Below are 10,491 nucleotides of genomic sequence, written 5' to 3'. Positions count from 1 at the left end.
ATTAGAAGTTCGCAAACAAGGGCCAATTTCGAAGAATTCAAAAACAAAAATAATAACAAACATAAGATAAATAAAACAATCGGTGTAATATTTTACATAAAATGCGTAAGACTTTTTCGATACTCCTTTATTGGGGGTGGAAGAAGGGGGTTGGGGGTACGGGGTTTGCTTGATTACTACAATTAGCACATAAAGAGAGGAAACGAACGGAAAGAAAAGAGTTCCTTAACTACCACATATAATTACACGTCGTCTTTCTTGCACTTTTCCTTCGAATCCCGTCATTTCATATTTTTTATCAATATTTCCCTTCTTCGAGCGAAAGCCCTTGACTTGAACAATCGCCATCAGCGTTTGATTCCTGCTGCGCCGGTTGCGTCGGTTCGACTTCCATCATTCAAACGAAAACATTCAACACACACCACTATACAACAAGTGATCCCCGGCTATAGAGAAGCTCGGATTTGGAGCTGAATAAGAGCTGACTGGCTGACTGACTGACTACACATGCATGGATCATTTGATTTGGTGACGACTATCGATCTACTACACTCTGAACGCCTTATGCTTCGCCTTGTTGGCTACGATTCTACGGTTTTGCTTTAAAGTATCTTCCTATATAAGTATGAACTTGTAGAGGGGGTTTTCTACTTATTACATGATTAAAATGGAAAGAATATGATCATAACTGTCATTTCTGTTCTTTTAGGGAGACATACTAAGGAGCTGGAAATTGTGAGTCGGGAAACGCTCCGCCGGTTGAAAGTTCTACGATTCTACGGAAAGAGCGAGGGATTGGGTACCCTCGGGAATGAAAGGTTGATTAGGGTTAGGATTAACCTAAAAGCGGGTTTCAATCACATTCTGGCGTCACGTTCTTACCTAACCGAATCAGATTTGGAGTTTTGAGATTTCCCGTGGCACAATAAATATAAGCAGTTTTATTATTCTGTCATAGATTTATACCATGTGACACGAGGAATCTAAAGACATAAATATCTCTAAGGAGCAATGCTCCGATTCGATTCGACAAGAATCGTGAATCGCACTAGTAAGCCTTAAACTCTCAGACGTGGAATTTTCTTCGTTTCATCGATGTTAGAAATTTCTCTTGGGTTCGCCCTACACGCTGTCTCGGGTCCTCTAGGGAATAGCTAAAAATAGTAAGCCTATTGTGTATAACCTTGTTTCGCTTAGAATTAATATGCTTCATTTTCTTCATATAATAGAATAGGTATATTTATAAAGAGGGGGTTAAATCGAATTTATGTTCCGTACTCTTGTTGTATGTATATGTATACTCATCACAAATGATATCAATATTCATTTCACTTTCAATTCAAATTTTCACAATGACATCTTATCCTATAAAAAACTCGGCTTTAAATACTGCAATAAACTTGTCTTTTTTTTTCTCGGAAAGTCCACTTTTTTGTTCGTTTGATTAAAAATGGGACATTTTTTATCTTCTTTCGTTACTGATTAGGTTAGTACTGTACTACTGAAAAAATTGGAATTTTCTTCTCGGCAAAATAACTTTTCGTCGCCGGATGTTTCTCCGCACACAACGAAACATCGAAAGCATAAAAAGTTTCCTCACAATAAGCTTCTAGGTTTATGTAAGTGTCTGTATGTATGTGTGTACGTGTAAAGAATCCATTCCACAGGATTCCTCTTCTACTAAACTAGCTAATTACACAAAAAGTATAAAGTGATAACCAAGTTACACAGAAAATTGCTTACAACATCTAACAAATCGCACCTTTTCGGGGGGTCTAGAAGAGCAAATCCGTGACCCGTGTGCCCTGACTCCAGTTGACCGTTTGCTCGTCGGAGGCCGGTTTCAGATACTGTATGCTCTCCGGTTCACCGGAGGAGTCACCATTCAGCAGCAACAGCCCACCAGCCGAGGCGTCGCCGTTGATCCGGCCCTGGTGTTGCTGATGATGGTGCTGCTGGTGACCATTCGAATGCTGATGCGGATTCTGATGATGCGGATGGTGATGAACCTGATGCTGTTGCTGCTGTGGGTGGTGTTGTTGGTGCTGTTCGTTGCTACTACACGTACTGCTGGCAGTGCTCGACGGGGACGGCGTTCGCGTGACGCCCAGTTCGAAGGTGGTGTCTATGGCGGCCTTTACTGGGGTATAACTAGCAAAAGGAGCGGAGCCTAGAATTAATACACACAGGAGGGCACAAACTCAGAAATTTACTCGGGGTAACAAAAATTAGGTTAAATAGCGTTAAAAGAAAGGGTTAGCTGGCGGAAACATAAGGTGTTAGGCTTTAAATGGGATGAGGGCCGAAAAAGGGAGAATTGAAATTGATGTAATGAACGTAATATCACAGACAAACAGACGTAACACTTCGAACATTTTTCGATTCAAATCATAGTCACGGAAACATATTCGCCCAATGCTAAAAGGCCTATGTTTGGCCGACCACCAACTAGGTGGCGGTAGTGAGCAAACGTCAAACTCGAACAAAAACGATGCGAGCGCCACGGTTGGGCAGTTGGCCAACTATCAAATTTTGAAAAAGACCGTTAAATCGGTGTACGATGTGAATTATCAGAGTGTTACGTCTGTTTGTCTGTGGTAATATGTATGATGTAAATTAATTCAAGTACTGCTAGTAAATCAAATAATTCGTAACCTAATTCGAAACTCATCAACGTCAGTTTGAGCTTTAACGTGATTATTGTATCCAGATCAGCTACACTTAAACCAGGAACCTTTGAGATAATTGCTTGAATAGGAATCTTCCGTGTGTATGTGTTGATTACCTTCTTTTTTAGACAAGAATGACGCTTGCCACGTCACATTACAGATCAATGTGGGGAAGGAGAAGAAAATGATGATGCAATCAGTTGTCCACGGCATGGAAATTTCACAATTTCATGTTTGTATTCATGCTCTCTTGTTTATTATCTCAAAACTTTATTTATCGTTTTCTGAAAGAATTCTCGAAGAATTCTTGGTAAAAATTCCAAAAGAATTGCCTAAGGAATTCCCACAATTAATTCTGGAAACATTTTCAAAAGAAACCCTGAAGGAAAACTCGAAGGAAACCCCGGAAGAATTTCCGAATAAACTCCTAGTGCAGATTCCTCGGACTCTTCCTCGGATTCCTGTATCTCTGGAGAAACTCCCAGTTCCCCTGAAGAAAATACCTGGAAAGATTGTCGAAGGAATTTCCGGAAGAAATTCTTTAGAAAATCTTGGAAGGAATTTTACGAAGTAATCATAGGATGAATCACTTCAGAAATTCCGAAGCAATCCCCGGATATTTTTCCTAAGGAACACATCGTAGAATTCCTAAAAGAATCCAAAACAATCCCAGAGGGTATTCTTAAAAAAAAACCCCTGGAGGGATTGTAAAAAGGAGAATTTATGATGGAATCATTGGAATACCAAACTCCGAAGAAATGCCTAGAGCCCTCTGGAGAAATTCCTGCAAGAATCTTTGGAGCAGTTCGCATAGGAATCGCTGGTGGAGGTGGATGGATGCTCGAACGAACTACCGAAGCAATCCCTAGAGGATTTTCTAAAGAAATCGCAGGAGGATGAATCCCTGAAGAAATCGCTGGAAAATATCTCGAAGAAATCTCTGAAGGAGTTCCCAACGGAATCACTGGAGGAATTCCCGAAGCAGTCCTCAAAAGAATCTCAAAGGAATCCTTGGATTGGAGCCATTCCCGAATAAATCCTTGGAAGAATTTCCGAAACAAATTATTGAAGTAATCGCTGACACAATCCCTGGAAGAATTTCAGAAGAAATCTATAGGTAAATTTGCAAACGAATCACTAGAGTACCTTGTTTTGGAGTGAGTTTAATAAAGTACTTACAAGGTTTGATAAATTAGAAAAATTTAGTGTTTTCATCTAATATAAACAGTGCTCAAATTGTTGAAGTTCTGCTGGTATGTTATTCCACTTCAGTATTATTCACTGACTGCAATGTTATTTCACTTCAGTATTATTCAAAACCATAACTTACATTTTTTTAATGAATGAGCAAGAAAAACTAAATGTAAATACAGTATAGGTACAGACAAACAGACGTAATTGTCATGGTAAATTCATCAAAAAACTTTTGCCCGGTGTCTTTTTCATGAGCACACTGCCACCTGTTGATAGAACCGCGCGCGACACTGTCGGCCATGATGGATTTCGATTTGACGTTTGTCTTACACGCACACTACTACACAAATCGCCTGCAAGATTTGTTTGCATCATTCAGCAACGTGTACACTGGAAAACGTGAAAGCGATCGAACACTAGCGCCTCTGGTGGAAGGATCGCGGAAATCAAATGAATTTTTGGATTGATCGTTAAATGCATGTGCCAAACCGTTTTGAAGAGAGTTACGTCTGTTTGTCTGTGGTATAGGTTTAGGACCTGTTTAACAGTATATTAGGTATTAACCATCGTTAATTGCATCACTTACAAGTGAATGTTTATGGACTACTGCCAATTCTGATAGCAGAAAATGACTAAAATGGTTGGAATGTCAACTGCGATTTTTATGAACGACTTCGCAGTACTAATTCAGTGAGTTTTATATTCTAGGTGAAATCGACAGACACGGGATGAATGTGGCTTCGTGTTCGTGCCCGTGCGGCTAGTGTCGCCAAGCATTTAATCGCATCGTGCTGAGGAGTGCGGGTTCGATTACCGGCGCAGCTGTCAGGCAAGTTTTTTGGCTGTGCCACTGGGTGTTGCATGCTAGTCCGTTGTCTAGTGTCGTGCTTCCTTCAAAGAGCAAATAGTTCACTAGAGCATTGAACGTGTCCGTGTCTTTAAAATATCTGTGTCTCATCCCGGTAAGCTGAGCACCAAGAAGTGACATTAATTTTCTTTGCAACGTCACTCTCATCGTTAATCTTTTAAATTATTTCTTCACATACGGAACAGTTGGTAAGAGATGGCTCTGTTCTATGGTTTCAATAGATAAAAACGCTGCACTGTAGGCCTGGCCGCATCAGGGGTGTATTACAAGCATTAATAATGATAAGAAGGTGTCAGGCCATTGGGCCGAAGGTCATTAGGCCGAAGGCCATTCGGCCGAAGGTCATTAGGCCGAATGGTCATTAGGTCGAATGGTCATTAGGCCGAATGGTCATCAGGCCGAATGGTCATTGGGTCTTCTTCTTGCCGTTACGTCCCCACTGAGACAAAGCCTGCTTCTCAGCTTATTAACTGAGAGCTTCCTCTGCAAATGACCATTTTGCATGTGTGTATCGTGTGACAGGCACGAAGATACTTTATTGATGCTGAATCTACTGATATTTTACCCATGAATTTTTCCTTCTTTTAAATATAGGCTGTTCTTTCTAGTATCATTGCTAAAATAGTTTTTGGCGCTGAAACTGCTGATATTCAATTCATAAATTTTTCCTTCTTTAAAACATACACTGCAAAATATTTTTGCTGGTAATCAGCAAACTTTGCTGATTTTTGGCGTGCTGATTGCATTCAGCAATACAAATTACTGAGTATCAGCAATTATTTTTCAACTTGCTGAACTATCCAGCAATTTTGACAGTTGATCAGCAAAGTTGTGCTGAAATTCAGCAAAAATGTTGCTGAAATTCAGCAATTTCTTTTGCTGATTTTTGGCGTGCTGGAAGCATCTCAAAAATTTTGGTGTGTAGGCTATTCTTTCTAGTTTCATTGTTAAACTAGTTTTTGGCAAAAATTGTTGGAAAAGGTAAAAACAACGGCTAACTTCCAATCCGTCCTGATGACCATTCGGCCCAATGACCATTCGGCCTAATGACCATTCGGCCTAATGACCTTCGGCCTAATGACCCAGCCTGATCCGGTGGAAAAAATCAAAGCTTTCAGAATGAAAATGCGAGAGTTATTTGAGGAAAAATTCCTATTCTTGGAAGGAATTAGGCAGGACTAACTGGAAAAATTGTGGGAAGAATCTCTAGAGCAACTTCGGGAAGAAACAATGAAGGAAGGGGGAAGCAAAAAGGATTCCTGTAGAAGTCCTTAGGAAATTTCGGGAATAATCATCTGCCAAATTTCGGGAAAGTTCCTTCAAAAACTCCAGGAAGAATCCGTGCGGAAATTTCGCAAAAGGAATCATTGCAGAAATGTACCATGGTAGCCGACAGAATAACACCGAGGAGATTTTTTACTCTTCTTACATCCATAAGAAGAGTATAAATACCGCTTAGAAAACCAACTTTCGGAGAAATCCCAGGATGAATTTCAGGAGTAATCTGAGAAAACTGTCCGAGAATCGCAAGAAAAATATCGTGAAAAATCTTTGGAAGTATTCCGGAAGTATACTCAGTGAACAAAACATACAAAATTCGTTTAGACAAAACTCACAACTTCAGGACGTTTTGGATGTCCTAGGCGTAGTTGAAACAATCGATAGAGTACAAACCCATAGTTCCGCATTTATAAGGGGTAATTTCGTTGGTTACAAATGAAGCTCCGAATTTCATTTTAGTGGAATTTTCAAAAGTATTTTGGGACGATTCTTCAGATTTCAAAAGGTTCATGAACCCTGAATATGGGTCGTTACTGCTGTGGTTCATCCTTCTCCGCCACACACCGTTCTCCTGCACGCCGCCAAAGATCGTCCTTAGCACGCGTCGCTCGAAAACTCCGAGTGCTTGCAGGTCCTCCTCGAGCATCGTCCATGTCTCGCGTCCGTAGAGAACCACCGGTCTTATTAGCGTCTTGTACATGGTACATTTGGTGCGGGGGTTGAATATTTTTTGACCGCAGTTTCTTCTGGAGCCCATAGTAGGCACGACTTCCACTGATGATGCGCCTTCGTATTTCACGGCTCACGTTATTGTCAGCCGTTAGCAAGGAACCGAGGTAGACGAATTCTTTCACCACCTTGAAAGTATCCCCGTCTATCGTAACATTGCTGCCAAGGCTTGTCCTGTCTCGCTCAGTCCCACCTAGCAGCATGTACTTTGTCTTAGCCGCATTTACCACCAGTCCGACCTTTGCTGCTTCACGTTTCAGGCGGGTGTACAGTTCTGCCACTGTTCCAAATGTTCTAGCAATAATATTCATGTCATCCGCAAAACAGACAAATTGGCCGGATTTCGTGAAGATCGTACCCCGGCTGTTGAGCCCGGCTCGTCGCATAACACCTTCCAGAGCGATGTGGAATAGTAGGCAGGAAAGTCCATCACCTTGTCGTAGTCCCCGTCGAGATTCGAATGAACTGGATAGTTCACCCGAAATCCTTACGCTGTTCTACACACCGTCCATCGTTGCTCTTATCAGTCTGGTAAGATTCCCGGGAAAGCTGTTCTCGTCCATGATTTTCCATAGCTCTGTGCGGTCGATACTGTCGTATGCCGCTTTGAAGTCGATAAACAGGTGATGCGTTGGGATCTGGTATTCTCGGCATTTCTGGAGGATTTGCCGTACGGTGAAGATCTGGTCCGTTGTCGACCGGCCGTCGATGAAACCGGCTTGGTAACTTCCCACGAACTCATTTACTTTAGGTGAAAGACGACGGAAGATGATCTGGGATAGCACTTTGTAGGCGGCATTTACAATGGTGATCGCTCGAAAGTTTTCACACATTAACTTGTCGCCTTTCTTGTGGATGGGACAGATTATCCCTTCCTTCCACTCCTCCGGTAGCTGTTCGGTTTCCCAGATCCTGACTACTAACTGGTGCAGACAGGGGGCCAACTTTTCCGGGCCCATCTTGATGAGTTCTGCTTGCCAGCCGCTTTGTTGTTTTTGAGCTGGTGGATGGCATCTTTAACTTTCCTCAGCGTGGGAGTTGGTTCGTTCCTATCCTCTGCTGCACCAACATAGTCATTTCCTCCGCTGCCTTGGTCCTCCGTGCCTACATTCTCTCCGCCATTCAGGTGCTTGTCAAAGTGCTGCTTCCACCTTTCGATCACCTCACGTTTGTCCGTCAAGAGGCTCCCGTCCTTATCCCTGCAGATTTCGGCTTGCGGCACGTAGCCTTTGCGGGATGCGTTGAGCTTCTGGTAGAACATACGTGTTTCTTATGAACGGTACAGCAGTTCCATTTCCTCGCACTTCGCTTCTTCCAGGCGGCGCTTTTTCTCCCGGAAGATTCTGTCGGGTTCCATGATGCAGCATTACCGCCCGCGCTGCATCCTTCTCCTCCATAGCCGCTCTGCACTTCTCGTCGAACCAATCGTTTCGTCGACTCCGTTCTACGTATCCGATAGTGCTCTCGGCTGCGTTGTTGACACATTCCACGCACTTCTACACCGCGGATTTTGAACTACATTGAACGATATTTCCGGGCTCTTGCTGTTGATTCTTTTTGCACCAAAATGAAGATAATTACTTATATTCTTCGAATAGTACCCGGAACTTGGATAATTGCTTCTATAAAAAAGCAAATTTCTTGTCGTTCGGTCAAAATTCATCATTTTTTGCGATGGTGCCCCGTTACGCAGCGTTTCTTGATTTCTTTCGAAATGCAAAGGTCCAATTCCCAATTAGAAAGCATAAAATGAAACTTCTATTCAAATCTGATCGTTTGATATGCTGGTTAGCATGTATTTAACAACATAACAATTTTTGCAAGCAAAAGATTGATTCTCGCGCAAAACGTAACGCGTGGAATGTGTCTGTTGATGGCTGCTTTGACTGTACTCCAGCAGTCCTCTAGAGGGGTCACATCGAGCACACCCTCGTCTGGCAACGCTGCCTCGAGATTCTGCGCGTATGCGGTGGCGACATCCGGTTGCTTCTGTCGCTCTAGATCGTACCGGGGCGGCCGCCGGTACTGTACATTGTTAATAACGGAGAGTTTTGGGCGCAGTTTAACCATCACCAGGTAGTGATCAGAGTCGATATTAGCGCCACGATAGGTCCTGTCGTCGATAATGTCGGAGAAGTGCCGTCCATCAATCAGAACGTGGTCGATTCGCGATTCCGTTTGTTGTGGTGATTAATAATGACAATAAAAACGAAGTTAGTAATGTATATGTAGATTAGACTAAACTAGACTAAAAAATGAAGTTATTCAGTTTAAAATTGGCCTCGTAATAGCGGAAAACCGTCTATATTACAATCGCTGCCAAAGTGATCCAACGCCCTATTCAGTTACATGGCGACCGTTGCAGGATCTGTATTTACACTAACATACTCTGTTATAACTTCGTCAGAACCATGAGAAAAACACTTTAATTAAACTGAATTTTTTACATACTTGGATTGACGTGCGCTACACAATCGAGAAGCCTTTTGCTGACAACTTGCTCACGACAGCTGGGGATAGTTTTCAGAATGATTAGTTTACTACCTACTTAGGAGTTCTCTGCAACTCTGGGAGGTTGTGGGTGAACCTAGGTGAGAAGCTCGATAATGTCTAGCATTTCTACTTGAGTATTTCAAAAAGGAAGCAAATCTTATTCAGAGATAAAAATAATGTAATCCTTGATTTACCTCGCATTTTCAAGAACACGAATTTTTAATTGATCGATTCTAAAAATTCTTCGGCTCGCTTTCAGTAATGATGTGATAAACTACAGATGTTCATCATCACCCTAAACAGCAACCCGAAAGCAATCAAATCACACAATCGACTCGTTTCCAGTCGCCACGCAATTATGCAGCGCCAGAAAGCTGGTGGTAATCTCTCGCGTTTTCCCGTCTGCGGTCGCGGTGCTGACACCTCTCCTACCACCTAGTGTAGGCATTCGAGTGTTGCTATTCGGAATAACTGTCGCTCCCATCATCCGCCGCCGGTGGATCACCACGATCGGACTGGAAGAGCTAGCGGTCGTCCGTGGACGCCGCCGAAGTTGTCTCCGATTTTGAACGCTGCTACTACTACTACTGCTGGTGCCGGTGAAAAGTGGCGGTCGCATTCGTACGACCTTTCTTACGGGACGAATCGGTGGCTCTTCTGGGAAAACATTCCGATTCATGCAGCATCGCCCCCCGGAGATTTATCGCACGAGATGAGATGCATCATTCAGTAGGTAGTTTAGGTGGTTATTGAAGGTGCAGTGCGGCACATAAAAAAGAACGGTCGGCAGATAAATAACAAACGAGAGAAAAATGTCAATTAAGTTGGGTCCATTTACCCTGCTTTGGTAAGGTAAAAATGGAGATATGGAATGAGGTTATTTTTACTTTGAAGTATAAAAATAATATTCAAACTACATGTCACTACTCATTTCATTAATAGGATGGTGACTATATAGCGATGCTCTTATAATATGATGATGATAATTCACCATCATCCTCATATTATAAGAGCATCGGTATGACACGTTAACACATACCTAAGTAGTATCCCGGGTAGAGGTGAATAACAAACCAATAACTAAAGAATAACATATTTTGTCATCATATCAAAATTTACAATTCTTTAGCTCTTTATGAATAGCTGAGGATGACACATAAATTACAAAATATGCTATCATTGTTAAACTTGTAATTGACCAGTTATTATTAAATAGTATAATAACATAATAATAACAAATGTTACTATCATACTATC

At 42.0% G+C, this 10,491-nt stretch overlaps 1 protein-coding gene across 5 annotated transcripts in view; it reads right to left on the bottom strand.

Moving 5' to 3' along the window:
• Positions 1-85: 85 nt before the first annotated feature.
• LOC109399713 (homeobox protein 5) overlaps positions 86-10,491 on the bottom strand; it is a 425,270-nt gene continuing 414,864 nt past the window's right edge. For 4 of the 5 annotated variants that reach the window (XM_062856465.1, XM_062856464.1, XM_062856466.1 and 1 more), the window contains one exon: positions 86-2,170. In XM_062856465.1, coding sequence (XP_062712449.1) covers positions 1,776-2,170 — 395 coding nt within the window. In that variant the 3' untranslated portion in view covers positions 86-1,775. The remainder of the gene's footprint in view (positions 2,171-10,491) is intronic. The other variant, XM_062856468.1, reaches the window with a different exon arrangement.

Source organism: Aedes albopictus, chromosome 3 (assembly GCF_035046485.1).
Source record: "Aedes albopictus strain Foshan chromosome 3, AalbF5, whole genome shotgun sequence".
In the NCBI taxonomy this organism is placed as follows: domain Eukaryota; kingdom Metazoa; phylum Arthropoda; class Insecta; order Diptera; family Culicidae; genus Aedes; species Aedes albopictus.
The sequence above is the reverse complement of the archived record's forward strand: the minus strand, read 5'-3'. Positions and strand labels throughout refer to the sequence as shown.